General features: G+C 49.6%; 1 protein-coding gene across 1 annotated transcript in view; it reads left to right on the top strand.

The window, feature by feature from the left end:
- The first annotated feature begins 2,501 nt into the window (after nt 1-2,501).
- Nucleotides 2,502-15,872, top strand: part of SLC1A3 (solute carrier family 1 member 3) — a 72,221-nt gene continuing 58,850 nt past the window's right edge. Inside the window, exons 1-2 of the mRNA XM_008154829.3 lie at nt 2,502-2,587; nt 4,190-4,463. Of these exons, the coding sequence (XP_008153051.1) occupies nt 4,283-4,463 (181 nt within the window). The 5' untranslated portion in view covers nt 2,502-2,587; nt 4,190-4,282. The remainder of the gene's footprint in view (nt 2,588-4,189; nt 4,464-15,872) is intronic.

Here is a 15,872-nt window from a genome sequence, read left to right as displayed (position 1 = left end):
GGCAAAGGTAGAAATGTGAGCTGAGTAAACCCAGGTCGCCCCGAGGGCACTATCGTTATAGCTTTTCAAAAGGGAAAGTGGTGCTTAAAAAAAGTCATTCCCAGTATTCCCCCTAGACCTGTGGTCGGCAAACTGCGGCTCGAGAGCCACATGCGGCTCTTTGGCCCCTTGAGTGTGGCTCTCCCACAAAATACCACGGCCTGGGCGAGTCTATTTTGAAGAAGTGGCGTTAGAATAAGTTTAAGTTAAAAAAATTTGGCTCTCAAAAGAAATTTCAATCGTTGTACTGTTGATATTTGGCTCTGCTGACTAATGAGTTTGCCGACCACTGGCCTAGACCCTTGTCATTCAGATGAACTCTGAACTGAGACTCTTTGCATCTCGTTTTCTCATTAGGTTTTAGTACAGCCAACGAAACTTTCAGGAGCGAAGTACTTCCCTTCTCAAGGGTACACCAGACTCCCATAATGTCTGTGCAACCAAAATAATGAAATGGTTTTTAATCAAGCTTTAGGGATTAGAAAGAAAGTGAGAAACTTGCGGGGGCGGGGGGACTTGGATCTTCTCATCTCTATACTAACGGAAGTGTGGTTTTTCTGGTCCTTTTTCTTCCCTGGGGGCTTTGGGGGGTGGGGGTGGAGGTGCAGGGAGGGGGAAACCAGGATTAAAAAGCGGAAATGCCCCTTGGCTTGAAATTCCATTTAAAATAATTTAAAGATTTCTCTTTAAATTCCCTGGAAATACAGGTCACTTCCTCGAGAAATGTGGATGGATTAGCCTTAAACCCATGGCCCAGGAAGGATTTAGTATAGTAAATAAACGCTGTAAAATGAAGTCACCGTATTGGGAAATGGCATCTGCTCCACACGCTTAGACCAGAAGCGCCAACATAAAATCCAGTGGTTGTGTTTGAACACGGAAGGTTGAAAAGCATTTTGTTTCCTACCCTTACAACATGCCATCCACTTAGGAGCTATTTAGTGTTTACTATGCATCAGGCATAAGACTGGTCCTTGTCCTCCAAGAACTTATACTTTGGTTGAGGAGCCAAACTGTAACAGGATTTTTAAGAGAAAGGAGCAGTAGACGACAGTATAAGTAAGTGGCAGACAACGTGGCACAGATGCTAAGTGACCTGGGATGTGAGTGGAAGAGAAAGATTGCTGAGGGCCGAGACTCTCAAGAGTATGTATTTTCAATCAACTCTCCAGATGATGCCAAATTTAAAAGTTGTTATACTCGCTGCTAATTTGTCGTTTGAAAGCATTTACGTGATTCACCACGGCTTTCAAATGACAAATTAGCAGCAAGTATAACAGCCAGCAGCTGTTCCGAAGGGCCGTGGAAGCAGGCAGGGGACCGAGCTTCAGGCTCTCCCCCTGAATTTACTAACGAAGGAAAAAGACATCCTTTCTTCTTGGGTGACGGACACAAAATCTGAGCAGATTTTGCATGGTGAATATGCGAGTCAATGAGCAGGAATGCAGACCCCTGGCTGTTAGTTTTGGTGTGGGTTTTTGCTCCTATTAAAACTTTTTTCTTCGTGTTAAACAATGTCAAAGCTTTGGAGCGGAGCCGGTCTTAAAACCTATTTCCACAATCGATTTTCCTTCTTAAGAAAAGTGCACTGAACGTGCCAGATATATTCTGAAGGCAATGAGGAATTTCTCGTTCCTAAAAACGATGGGGGCGGAGGCGGACATGTAGCATCCTTTAAAGTGGAGGCATCCATCTGCACAGCAACTTACCTTTTGCAATCACAAACCTTCAAGTGTGTACTTACACCCTGGGTCATAAAAACTGTTTCTACTCTGTAGTTTTTAGCAAATAACCTGGTCTCCTTGGGTCACCATTTTAATCTTTGCAAGGCAGGCACCTTGAGCTACGTTAGATTGGTTACCATAGAGTTGAACCTGCTCAAATAGGGGCATGTCTCAGCTTGTGTTTTGAGTGACTTGAGGCACGTTTGGAGAATTGTAGTAAGCAAGCATCCCCCCCACCCACCCCCACCCCCCACTAGATTGCGTTCAGGATCTTCCCAAGAAATGCCAGTTACGTCCCCAACTCCAAAGAGAGGGACTCTTTCCTAACAGTGGTACAAGCAGGCCAAGGGGCACGCTCTCGGGTTTCTCCGAGGGGAGGGAGCCCGCGGGAATAGAGCGAGGTCATTGCTGTAGCCTCGGAAAGGGCTGCCTGCAAACGCGCCGGCCAGCCCTCCAGCCCGCGGCGCGCGCGCGCGCTTCCCCGGCCCGGCCTCCCCGCCGCCGTTTGCATTTCTAACGAGAGTGACCCGACCGCGCCAGAACGTGGTCTCGGGGGGCCACCCCCAGCCAGCCAGCCCGCTGCCGGGGCGCCCCGATGCATCCCTAGTGCAGAACCCCCGGGCTTCCCGCTCCGGCCCGGTGCCCCCGCCCCGCCCCGCCGCGCTCCGGGCGCAGACTCCGCCCCGCTCCTTAAGTGGCGGGCGCGCCGCTCGCGGTCCCAGAGCACATGCCCGCGGGCTCCCTGCGCGCCCCTCCGCTCCTACCTGCTGGGCTTCCCCGGGCACCGCCTGGGCGCCCTCCCGCCCGCCACAGGGTCCGCCAAGGTAAGTCGGCCGCCCGGGCTCCGTCCTGCTGGCGGGATGCCCCGTCTCCCCGGCGGAGGAGCCGCGAGGGTCAGGTCCAGTCCGCGCGGGTCCCTGACTGTCACGAGCGCGCGTGGCGTCTCCCGGTGCCGGGACGCGAGTGCGGGTTTGGAGCCGGTCCCTCGGGGCGCCGGCGGGCAGGTGGTGGCTGGAGATCTGGAACGGGATCGGGGCTGGGCGGCTCTGCGGGGCAGCGACGGGCTGGAGGAGGCGATCGGAGGTCCGGAGGGGAAAGTCTGGTCTTGGGCGTCCCCTCTTCATCCCTTCTCCCTACGCGTTCGCTCCGCTGGGAGGCGTTTCCTCAACGTGCAGGTCTTACTACCGCGGACGCCGCCCTGTGATTGCATTTAAAAGTCAACGCGGTGAAGCAAGTCTTTTTTTTTTTTTTCTTTTCTTTTTCCCTTTCCACACTTGGGTTTGCCAGAAGCGCCCGAGGGTTTGCCAGTGACCGCCCCCGCGGTCGCACACGCAGGCTGCTGGTGTTGCCAGACTCACGTCCACGGGCTCGGTTGGTTGGTTGGTTGGTTATTTTTTGGTGTTTTTTTTTTCTTGGCTTGATCCGTGGTGGAGATTAGAGATTAGAAATCTTGTAAAGCAGCGGGAGGTATCCCTTTTGATTTTTCAAAAAACACGATTCCCACCTCTGCAAAGAGTTCCTCGGGTTTTCGTAACCGGGGAACGCTGGGAAGAAAGGAGAAACCGCACGCCGTCGCGTTTGGAATGGAAGTTGGACTCCTCTCGTCTGTTCTAGAAATCCTGACATTTAAAATACTCGGAAGTCGGGATGGTCTCCTCAGAAGACCTCAGTGCCTTTGCCACAAAGACAAAGACTGCTTTGCACTTGCACTTGTAACAAACGTGGGAATTGACGATGACTGCAGGTGGTGGATAGATGTGCCCAGAGTACTTTTCTTATTTTACAGAGAAAGAAAGAAAAAAAAAGAAATTCAGAAGTTGCCTTGTGAAATAGTCAAATGTGGTTGCCAAGTCCTGTGGCCACTTGTGTTCTTTTCATGGCCATGTGTACTAGTTGATATTTATGATGATTTTTTTTTAAAATGAAGAAAATAGCTGCTTCATTATTTATAACAGGAAGCTCCAACGGTGAACTATCAATACCTCAATTCACTTGATTGACCTGGTTATGCCTTCGCCATGCTTACCACATAAGCCAGCAAGTAATTATTGAGTGTTTCCTGTGCATTCAATTCCGTTGGACATCTATTGAGGGCGAACGTTGTGCAAAGCACTCAGCTAGGTTCTGGGGAATAGGGTGGGGGCAGGAGTGTTCAGTCATCCCAGCTCTCATCAGCCCTTTTGTAGCCTCCTTGGAGGGGGGAAGACAGATTTCTTAAAAGTAGAACACAGGTTTCTGTTCACTTATTCTGCATGTATGCACATTTCCCACACGTGGCCCGGCGGGTGTGCACAGCCCAGGCATTGTGCCTCCATGGTGATTCCTGCTGAGATTGTGCGGGTTGCCCGTTCCTCCTGGTGCCCAGCTCGCTGACCTCCTGACCTCCCCGCCGGAGATGTAACGCTTGTCTCTTTCTCTCGCTCTAGGTGTGTTCTCAAACCCCAAAGGGGCCTGGCTTTCTGGGGCTGATTCCGAGACGTTGAGGGTGCAAAGAAGAGACCCTCCTGGAGAAGTAAAGGATGACGAAAAGCAACGGGGAAGAGCCCAGGGCGGGCGGCAGGATGCAGAGGTTCCAGCAAGGCGTCCGGAAGCGCACACTCCTGGCCAAGAAGAAAGTGCAGAACATCACCAAGGAGGATGTCAAAAATTACCTTTTTCGGAATGCTTTTGTGCTGCTCACCGTCACCGCAGTCATTGTGGGTAAGTCGTTGGATAACAACCCAAAAGACTCCATCTTGTTTCTCAGGGGCCTCCGGCGGCCTGGGAATGCTATCAGATGGGCTGATTGTAGGTATTCAGCCTGATAGCCCAGGCGCCCTTCTGGCTTTGAAGATTCCCGCCCTCACCCCCACCCCCCACCCCCAGTAAATGACAGTCCCTTGGCATGTTTGGAGCAATAAACGCATGGGAATCTGAAAGAAGCGTCATTAGGCATTCTGAAAATCGATTGATTGATTGTGTGGAAGGGAAGTAAATCCAATGTTTTCCCAACTCATAGAAGGACAAAAGAGTAATCATTTAATCATCAGGCCTGAGCAGTTGAATAACAAGTTAAAAAAAAGAAAGAAAAAAAAGGCAAGCATGCTAGATTTGGCCAAAAGGTGATCATCATACAATGTCACTTTCACTTGAAACCGATTTATACAGTTAGTACACCCAAAATGAGATACACGTCTCTCAAGAGTAATTATATTCTAACTGGTGCTGATTTGAGTAGCCACCTTTTAGACGTAAAGGCCGAATCTTTCAATGTGTTTTCACTCTCTCATAAAGTGACTAGGAAGGGTAAATGGGGGAAAGTGTTGATTTCTTTCATTCATTGCCCTGAAGCGTCGGCCACAAATAGCTATACCTTTTTGAAACATCCCAGCCTCTTACAAATTTAGAATGGTTGATAGCAATTTGTATTAATAAAACATTATTGTCTTGTTTGATGTATTGGCATCTGAAATAGTAGTTTGTTACTTATGGGTAGCATTGATCCTACTTTAAAATATAGCTGAAAAAAACCACTTACCTACTTGGAACTTTTGACTGAACCCATATAGAAATCCTTTGGCCAATAAACATGTAAGTCAATGCCATGCTGTAAAAAAAAAAAAAAAAAATTTTAATGCTTTAACTTAAATTTCTAATAATCTGTCACCATAAAATGGGCATTTTTTACAATTTCAATCTCTACCTTTGGTGTTTGCCAAGATCTCCCATCAAATATAAAGAGATAATGACAATAAAAAACTAAGAAAATTTTGTAGCATGTAAATACAATTATAACTTCCCCCTCCCCTCCCAAAATAGGATTCTTCAATTGCAGATAAGTAGGACTACAGCGGAAGAGGAGTTTGTCACAAGATCTTAGCCATATTCCATTACATCTTTGGCTCCTGTTAGTAATAGTTGGTGATTAATGACTTCAGTTCATTGTAGAGATGTTCAAAGACAGTGTCCAGATTGAGGTAGGGAGGTGATGGCTTTCTTTAGTAGGCGCCCAGCTTCGAATATGTTCCTGGAAGAAGTATTCCAGCACTGTGTCATTGCCTTGGACGTTGATGTAAAATGCTGTATGCTCACCTCGTTTTTTGCTTTGAATTACGGTCGTTGTCAAGACAAGCAATAGCTGCAGACTAATAGTGACCAGCTATAAATAGTACCATTCCACCTACTTTCTAGCTGTTTTGTGTATGTTAGCTTACTTATTCCTTAAACAAGCTTCTGAAGTGAGTGGGTAGGGATGAGGACTGTGATCTTTATTTTATAGATGAGGAGACTGAACAAGGGGACATCAAGCAACTTGACCCAAGACACGCTAGGGCCGAATCTTTATATGTGTTTGCGCTCTCTCATAAATGCTAGTAAATGCTAGTCAGACTCAGGCTGTCTCCTACCGGAGGCCATTCTCTTCACCACCCTGCCAGCCCACCGTTCTCCTCTGCTGACTTTTTGACATCTCGTTAGAGATGCCAGGCGGGGAAATGTTGGTGTCTTGGTGGAGGCCACGCAAGCAGTGCCAATGCATTCATATAGCACTGTCATTTTACTATATGACTTACCCATTTAGATTCAGCAGAAAACTTCTAAATCTCCTACAACCACATCCCTCTCATTCATTTAACAAATGCCCATTTATTTTGCAATCCTATACGTATAATAATAGAGCTCCGTGATACGGGAGTGTGTTTGGAAAAGATGCAGAAACGCTCATTCAAAATGGTATTCTAAACACCAGGAGAGTTCAGTTCCTAGGACAGAAATGTTTCGGTGAAAGAATAGGGGAACGGAAAGGAATAAAACCTGAGCCCAGAAAGCAGACTGATGGAGAAGTAAGTTCATGATGACAGACAAATAACGTATCTAATGGAAAGAAGATAATGTCAGAATTGGAGAATCCGTCTTCTCTGTGAGCCGGGGGCCATTTCCTAGCCCAACGAGGACTTTCCTGGGATTGGTGAGAACTGCAATAAGTTGGCTGAGCTGGCCGAGATGACTTGGCAGGATGCCCTGGTGGTTGGCTTTTCGAATGGAAACTGAGGAGGCAGACGTAACAAGAAGAAGGCACTAACAAAGGAACACATAAAAAGAGCTCATTGACAGTCAGAGCGACCACGGAGTCTACAGCAAAGACTTGGAATCACAAATGGACAACTTAGTGGCAGACAGAGTTAGGAGAGAAGGAAGAACCCGTCAGTTATCTCTGGGTGCATCTCCCATGGGGGGCCCCTGGACACAAAGGCTCCATTTGGCTTGTCACAGGGTACCATGTCTGAGCAGCCCTAAAAGAAATCACAGGGAAAGGACATGTCTAAACATCAGCTCTTAAAGTCATATTGGAACAATAAAAATAAAATAAAGTTTAAAATAAAAAGTAAGGACACAGTCCTCGGGTTACGTTGGACTTGACGTACGTCGTTTCGTGATTACGTCGCCATCTCCCGTTTATTTATAAAAAAAAAAAGTGCCATCATTTCGACGTATGTACATACGTGCTTTATGTTTTTTATTATTTATTTACCACAAGTAAAGGTCAGGAATTGTTCTCTTTCTTTTAATTTTTTCCTACTGTGTCACATTATTACTGCCGTGTCTGTGCTCCATGTGAGTGACGTAGGTGCTTATGGAGGTGGGTTCAGACTTACAGCGACAATCGCTTACGTCGCCATAGGAACGGATCTCCCACGTAACCCGAGGACCTACTGTAGACATCAACTCTCTAATTTATTTGCTGTCGTTTAGCAACAAACTGGAAAGAGACTAGCGAGGAAGAAGAAAATAGTTGCTTTCCCCAAAGATGAGATGAGAAGAACTATAGCTGTTACTTAGTTTTCAAATTCTTATGTTTTAATCACTTAAACATAAAAAAGACAGGAACCCTATATATTGAGGTAAATTTTTTTTTGTTCAGTCTGTTTGGTTTTGTCTTTTCGAAATAAAGTAAATGTACCTTTAGTATGTAGAAATGGAAACTAGGAAATATTATGGAGGAGTAGAGACATGGGACTTTTTTATTCAGAATAAAGCAGAGAGTTGGAAATATTTCCTACCAATTCCTCTGCAAGCACAGGCATAGACCCACTGGTGTGACGTCTTTCTAAGCAATGACGTTTCTGACGTCATTTCTAAGTGATGTCCAAGTCTGAGTGTGCCATGCCGTGTAACACAGCCCACGTAATAGGAGCAGGCTAGCAACCTGAGAGAACGCAGCGCCAAGTGCTAAGTCCCTTTAAAAGTCCGTTACTAAAGTGTTAGATCGATGCCTTCCAGTGCCGTTGCAAACCTCTGCCTGACGAAAACCACCTGGGAAGAGTGGTTTCTGTCCTCCCTCCAGGAAGCACTTCTCTTGCTTCAAATTGTAGTAAGTTGGAGTAACCTCAGACATCTCGCTGAAAGACATGGAAAGTCCTGTGTCGTGTCCATGTCACAGAATGCCTACTCTTTACATGTCCAGGGAACAGACAGCACAATAAAAATGAATCTCGGGCCAAAGCAATGGATCATAAGCTCAGCTGGGAGGGGAGGGAATCTGTAAATAGAGTTGCATAGAATCGGATGTTGGTTTTACAACTAGCACCTTCCTTTGCTGTTGGTATGCACACACGTGCCTGTGCGCACACATACACACACACACACACAGTTTATGTTTGGGTTATTCTTTTGTGAGTTTGAGAGAAATTGGTGTCTTTTTAGAAAAGAAAACATACTGCTTACATGTGCATAAAGCATCTTTGGCAATAAATTTAAATTTATTAATGTTGCAAAGACATCATTGCAATTCCCTAATATCTCTGAAGAATCCTATATAATAAAAGGCTGATATGCAAATCGACCGAACGGTGGAACGACCGGTTGCTATGACGTGCCCTGACCACCAGGGGGCAGACACTCAATGCAGAAGCTGCCCCTGGTGGTCAGTGTGCTCCCACAGGGGGAGCACCGCTCAGCCAGAAGCCGGACTCACGGCTGGCAAGTACAGCGGTGGTGGTGGGAGCCTCTCCCGCCTCCGCAGCAGCAGCAAGGACCCCTGGGGGATGTCCGCCTGCCCATGGGGAGTGGGCATAAGCCGGCAGACGGACACCCCCCGAGGGGCCCTGGGCTGCAAGAGGGTGCAGGCCAGGCTGGGGGGACCCCCTTACCCCCAGTGCACGAATGTCATGCACCGGGCCTCTAGTATATGTATAAGAAACTAGTCACCATGGCTGTCTCTTGAGATAGAAGCTGGGTGTCTGGGGAATGGGATGGAAGAAATAGTACTTGCCTCTAAACTTTTTGAAAGTTTGACTATGTTAACCACCTTCATATATTATTTCCTAGTACTGTTATCTGCTAAATAAAAAGTTTCTTTTTTATCTGAAGATTCTATGCTATTCAGCAATGTAACAAATATGAAGTGCTGCATAACTGGCCCTCTGCTGCTATGCAACGGGGAGTCTGCCCCCAGGTAGTTTAGCAGGAGAGATGGATGAAAATGAGACGACAAAGGAGTATACAAGGTTCATAGGGAATTTTAGGGAAGTTGGTCATTAACTCCAAATGTTTGTAATGAGATCATAGTTTGCATGCTGTTCTACAAATGTCTTTCTGTATCGGCACTTCAGAGGCTCCGCTTTCTTATTAACAACCCAGACGTGGCGTGTGGAAGAGAATACGAATGTTGCTTCCGACCTGGATTCATGGGCCGGCAGTGTTATCTAGTAGCTGTGGGATCCTGAAGGAGGAGTTGCACGGCTCCAGCCTCGGTTTCCTCATCTACCATTGCTCGGATAATACGTACCACACCCTTCCCCTGTGTGCCGCCACTGCCGTGAGTGCTGGTAGCATGTTAGCTTCATTTCGTCCTCACAGCATGCCAGGCAGGGAGGTATTCGTGGTCTCGTTTTGCAGATGAGAAAACTGAAGCTCAGATTCGTATCTCACAGCTGAAGCATAGTGACGGGGATTCCAGTCCACCATTCTGGCGCCAAGTTCACACTCAGCCACCACACTGTCCCGGGTGCTGGTGGCTGTCCTCAGGGGATGTCCACTCTTGTTTTATTGCGGCAATTAGCTAAGGCCGTGCATGGACATAGGAGCAGGGGGGAGGGAAAGGAGAGGATGAATGGAGCCCTCTTTATGAGGGTCGTCCTGAGCCCGGGTGATTGGCTGCCAGGGAGTGTTGACAGGGAAGGTGGACTGCAGGCCGATGGCCCAACTTCTGGCTTGCGTGGCTGAGGCGTGATGGTGCCGTCAGTAGAGGTAGCATAGGGGAAGACACGGGAGTGGGTGCTGATACGCTCAGATAGGGGCGTGTTGAGTTTGAGATGTGGGGTGCCACTGCAGGGGAGACGCAGTGCAAGAGGCTCCCCACGAGGATTTGGAAGGTGTTCTTACCACCTCCAGCCAGAGAGAGGAGCTGTCTTTGAATATAAATGAATGAGGACCCATGAATGGGGTTCTCCTACTGCAAACACGACCGTAAGTAAGTCTATTCTCAGAACAGTGTGACCCCCATGCCCTTCTTTATGACTAGAAGCAGTCCTCTCCCCGGATGCCACCGCGGAATCGTGTCTCTCCGACACATGCGCTCTCTAGGGAGGCGGTTAGCTCAGCCACACGGGCCCAGGGATTGGCCCGCCATCAGCGCCTCGCTGAAGCGACTGGTGGTGGGACCCACAGGCCAGCTGCTTGAGTCGGTGGTGTGGGCACAGCCCGGCACCCAGCTGACCTCCCCTCTGCTGGCGGAGAGAAGGCATCACCACACAGTTCGGACAACAGGAATCCAGGGAACGGATCCCCGGGTTCGGATTTCTGGTTTCTCCCACGCTCCCTGGGGATGGGAAGGGAGAGGGGGAGAGCCAGGGGCTGGGAGGGAAGGGTCAGGCCCTCAGAGCTGAGAAGCGGGGATGGCGACGCCCTGCTCTGCAGAAGTGACAGGAACAGGGTGTAGGGCCTAGAGCCTAAGGTTCCTCTGCCGCTGCTTCTCCCGCGGGGGCAGCACCCGGAAAAGCTGTCAGGGGAGCCATCCTGCCATGTGCTCACGGCACCCTTGGGTCCCAGCCTCTCTCCCACCTTCTCATAAAGCCTTGGGGGGTGGGGGGTGCTCCTATGGTGGGGTGCGGTCCATGCAGCCTTGCGGAGAGGATCAGAGCTACGGATTCCGGACACTTAGGTGTATGTCCCACTTCCGGAACTGCGCCTGTTGCTTCATGTGTGAAACAGAGCGATCCTAACACCTCTGCCAAGATGCATATCTCAGGGCGGCCGCTTACAGCCACGTGACCTTACACACGGCCTGCCGCGCCGGGCAGGCGGCGTGTCCACAGAAACCGGAGAGCCCTGGTCCTTTGCTTCCGTCTTTGCTCTGGCGTCGAGTGAGAACACACTGATTTGATGAGGCTGGTCTGCAGGGAACGGAGACCCAGGGACGGGGGGCGGGGGGGTGGGACAGGCCGGTCCCCTGGTTTAGGTCTAGAAGTGGCTTCTGTTTCCTTGGCTCAGGAGAGAGCCAAGAGGGTTGTAGGAAGAGACCTAATAGTTGTAAAGGGCTCCGAGAGGCAGAGGTGAAAGGCTCGGAGTAAGCGATACTGTCGTTTTCCATCCCTCACCTACCCGGCCTCCTGAGCCAAGGCAGAGAGGGATCCCCACCTCTGCTCAGGGGAGGGGGCGACAGCTCAGGGGAGGGGACGCCGGAGCCTCTCAGGACAACGGGGAGCGGCTGAGAAAACGCCTCCGATCCACCTTGAACATGCCCCACAGTGCATTGCTTTCATGCCACCTGGGCAGGTGAGAGTGCCTCCCTCGTGTCCTTCCCTCCAGTTTCGGTGTCCCCAGCTCATTCACTGCCCCCCCACCCCACCTCCGCCAGGCGCGAGGAGGGGTTCGGGAACTTTGGGGGAAATGTTGCTGGTTTCTAGCACAGTTGGTAAAGGTTATGTTGAAGGCGTGATGTTCCGAGGGTACCTCTGGATTCTATTTGGCTGTTTCCTTCCTGTTAACACAGATAATGAGCAGATGGAGCAGGCCATTTCCAATGTGTTTCTCTTTAGGAGGTAATCAAATAAGCAGGCGTGTCCAGAAGAGCTGCCTGCGGCACTAACACCTCCCCTGTGGCGGGGTGTGTGGTGGCCCGGCCCCGCAGAGCGCCCCCACCCGCTCCACAGCAGCAAGCGTCCGGGCCCGCCCTCCCCCTGCGGATCGGTGCCCGCGAGGGTCCCGATGCGGCTGAGAAAGCACTGAGCCTACCGTCCTGGTTACAGACCCGGCTCTGCCATCAGCTCCTCACCTTACACTTTCAGACAAGTCTCTGGGCCTCGTATGTTCCCAACAGCGAAGTGCATTTAGACTGTTGTCGGCTTCCAGCTGCAGGACTCTGCCATTCAAAGTCCAATGAGCCCGCCTCTTCAGCAGAATGTGCGGGGTCGGACCCTGTACAGTCGGAGGGACCTTCTTCCGACACTGACCACCCCCCTATCCATCCTCTCCAATCTGACAAGCAGCCTGTTTCTCTTGTCTTGACTTCCGAGGACCTCTGGGTGTGATGGCCACGGCTGGGGGACACGAGGGAGGCCACTGCTGCCCTCCAGCCCTCGGCCGGCCCCCGTCGGTCAGAGAGAAGCCGCGGGCCTTCATCTGGGCTCCAGAGTAAACAAGCCAGGAAGAGCCTGCGCTGCTGGGAAGAAGCGACTGGAATGTAAGCACCGGCTTCCAAGCCGTACATTCCAGGTGCCGGGCACTCGGTATTTTTGGAACACGGAGATGCTATCATTCATCAAGTATTTGGCCTGGCAGCTAGGTGAGCAGTATCATTGCCCTGAGATGGGGAAACACACAGGGAGTTTCAGGACACCAAGTTCCGTCACTGCGCTCGCTCACCGAGGGAAGACATTAGGAGCTATGTCAAGCGTCAGTGCTGTCAAAATTGCCCAGGGCTTATTCCCTAGGTCAGTGGTCGGCAAACTCATTAGTCCACAGAGCCAAATATCAACAGTACAACGATTGAAATTTCTTTTGAGAGCCAAATTGTTTAAACTTAAACTATATAGGTAGGTACATTATTATTAACTTAACTAGTAGCCCACTTGCAGGAAGAATCCTGCAAGCTGCCGCCCGCCCCGCCCCGCCCCGCCCGGGCTTTCCCTCTGACAGCCACCTTGCTTTCCGATTTTCCTCCCTCTTCCTTCTGAGTTGTCTTCAGTCTTCACGCCTCCCTCCCTCGGCGTATGCAAATTAACCGCCATCTTGGTTGTGGTAATTTGCATGCATGCCCTGATTGGCTGGTGGGCGTGGCTTTGGCTAGTGGGCGTGGCTTGGGTGTAGTGAAGGTGCGGTCAATTTGCATATATGCCTATTATTATGTAGGATATTATGTAGGATTAGGGTACGTGGTATTTTGTGGAAGAGCCACACTCAAGAGGCCAAAGAGCCGCATGTGGCTTGTGAGCCGCGGTTTGCCGACCACTGCCCTAGGGAGACCAAGACCATTCCCACCAGGATGCCCAATCAAGAGCTCCACTCACGTGGTTTTGAAACCAAACAGAGAAGAGGAACAAAGCGCCAGAGCCAGATAAAGGAAGGTACACCCTGGGTGGACCGAGAGAAGGTGGGGAAGGGCACTCCTTTTTCTCACTGGGCATCCCATCAAAGATTCGGGGTAAACTGAGGAGCCGCAAGCTGAAAGGCGCACTGGAGTTTTGAATTTCAAGGCTGAGTTTCTGTCTCCACAGAGGGCAGCTCCATTCTTCCTGTCCCCAAAGAGACTTCTCCAGTTCCCCGCAACGATGCCAGGCCGCAGTCTGCTGCCTCCCGGGGAGAGCGCACTGGGCTATTAGTGAGAGGCTTTGTGTTCGGGATCTTGTAAGATGAGGCTCATTTATCCCTAATGAGAGCGGCGATGGACAATTGCTGCCCTTCTTCCTCCGAAAAGATGGCCCCTGCTTTTAGCATCTCTTGAAATTCCATCTTTAAAGCAAGGAAGGCAAAACCCTGGTGTCTTCAGCTTGTCACCGAATGTGAGGACGAAGGCATCAAGAAGGAAGTGACGAGTCCTTTAAGATTCTGCTTCTGGCCAACGTTGTCTCTGTACCGACTTATTTATTTTTGTGTTCTCAGGTTTGCTTTGTTAAGGCAAATGAAGTAGTCGTGTAAACAAAGCTGAGAGTCAATACACTCGCCAGGGCTCTGTAAGTCCTGGCGTTGCGGTGCTTTGCACAATATGATGGATGGTGAGCCGGCAGGAGACCTCCGCCACGTGGCTTGCCATGTGAGTGCTCAGCCTTGGTATCCTTGCAACTCCAACGGCTAGCTGGTGGAAGCAGCCCATGAGCCTATCTGTAATGATTGAGTTCAAAGTTTTTTTTAGAGCCACTTCCTGGTCTCCAGAAAACAAAGCTGTTTGGTCAGAAAGTGATTCACTCACCCCCAATCTGAGCACTAGTGGCTCTCCTCGGTCATGGCCCAAACTAAGTAAACTCCTTGTGGAAGCAAACTAAAGCGGCCTTGAGGAGAAGCCAGCCCAGACCCAAAGTGACGTTTTAGGACGACCAAAGCATCGAACAGAAAAGAGGTAGAAGACACTTCAGTCAGATTTTTTTAAAAAGTGTGGGCATTTCTTTTTGCTTCTTTCTTTCGTTATGTTACCTATGAAATGCATACATGTATACTGCCCCAGATCAAACGGTCCAAACGGTACAGAGTGGGAGTATTCCACCCTCGCATGTCCCCGGGTGTTCAGTGTACCCTCTTACCAGTTTCTTCTGTGCCTTTAGAGTTCTTTTAGGAACATAAAAATGCACACTTTTTTTTCCCTTTTGTACACAAATGGGGGCATGGCGTACATAGCCCACTTCACACCTTGCTGTTTCCACTTTGCACCATTTCTTGGCTCTCGTTCCTTGTCACCCCAGGAAAGGCCCCCGTTCTGCCTTGGGGCCGCGTTGCACGGGTGCACCATGTCGCCTTTGAGCAGTTCCCAGGGAATGGACACTGAGGTCGGTTCCAGCCTCTAGGTATGATGTTTTAATGGTGTAGTGAATAATTTTGTATCATAGTAATCTCATCCAGGTGATTGTGAGCCACATTCCTAGAAATGAAATTGCTGAGACGGAGGGTATACACATTGGGAATTTTGATAAATATTGCTAATTTATACCCCATGGAGGTTGCCATGTACTGGATTCAGAAAACAGTTTGGCCCGCAGTTGCCACTGCAGAGGTAAGGATGCGCGTGCTTTGCCATGTGCGGGCTGGCAAGCACACGACACACAAGCTGAAGGTACAGGGGAACTTGGGAACTTTACACATCTTCCATTTCCAGCTTCTACTCACTCGGAACAATATTTTTTACCACAAAGGAAGATAATGTGTTCCAAGTATTTTATTTCTGATAATTATTTCTCAAATAGAATATATTTTTTTAAATATATATATATATACATACATATATATATATATATATGTATGTATATATATATATGTTTTTTATTTCAGAGAGGGAGAGAGAGAGAAACATCAATGATGAGAGAGAATCATTGATCGGTTGCCTCCTGTACGCCCCATGCTGGGGATGGAGCCCGCAACCCAGTCATGTGCCCCGATGGGGAATTGAACCATGACGTCCTGGTTCATAGGTTGACACTCAACCACTGAGCCACGCTGGCTGGGCTAGAAGACTTTTTTTTTTTAAAATATATTTTATTGATTTTTTACAGAGAGGAAGGGAAAGGGATAGAGAGTTGGAAACATAGATGAGAGAGAAACATTGATCAGCTGCCTCCTGCACACTCCCCTACTGGGGATGTGCCCGCAACCAAGGTACATGCCCTTGACCGGAATCGAACCTGGGACCTTTCAGTCCGCAGGCCGACGCTCTATCCACTGAGCCAAACCGGCTTCGGCTAGAAGACATTTTTAAATGACAATGGCGTGGGCCTTTAGAGACAAGTAGGGTTATTGGTAAATTACATTTCCATTCTGCGTAGCCTGTGTGAGTGCCACGTTAGGAAGACAGCACCAGGCCTTTCAGGCTCCAGGGACCCTCGGGCGCACGTGTCTCTCAGGGCGCCCGTGCGGGCGTGAGCCTGCACCTGCGCTCCTTGGCCGTCAGTCCTGGGGCTGGCTCCTCAGGGCACCACGGCTGGGACA

This window comes from Eptesicus fuscus, chromosome 4 (genome assembly GCF_027574615.1).
Source record: "Eptesicus fuscus isolate TK198812 chromosome 4, DD_ASM_mEF_20220401, whole genome shotgun sequence".
NCBI lineage: Eukaryota > Metazoa > Chordata > Mammalia > Chiroptera > Vespertilionidae > Eptesicus > Eptesicus fuscus.
Note: the sequence above shows the minus strand (reverse complement) of the source record. Positions and strands in the feature narration are given on the sequence as shown.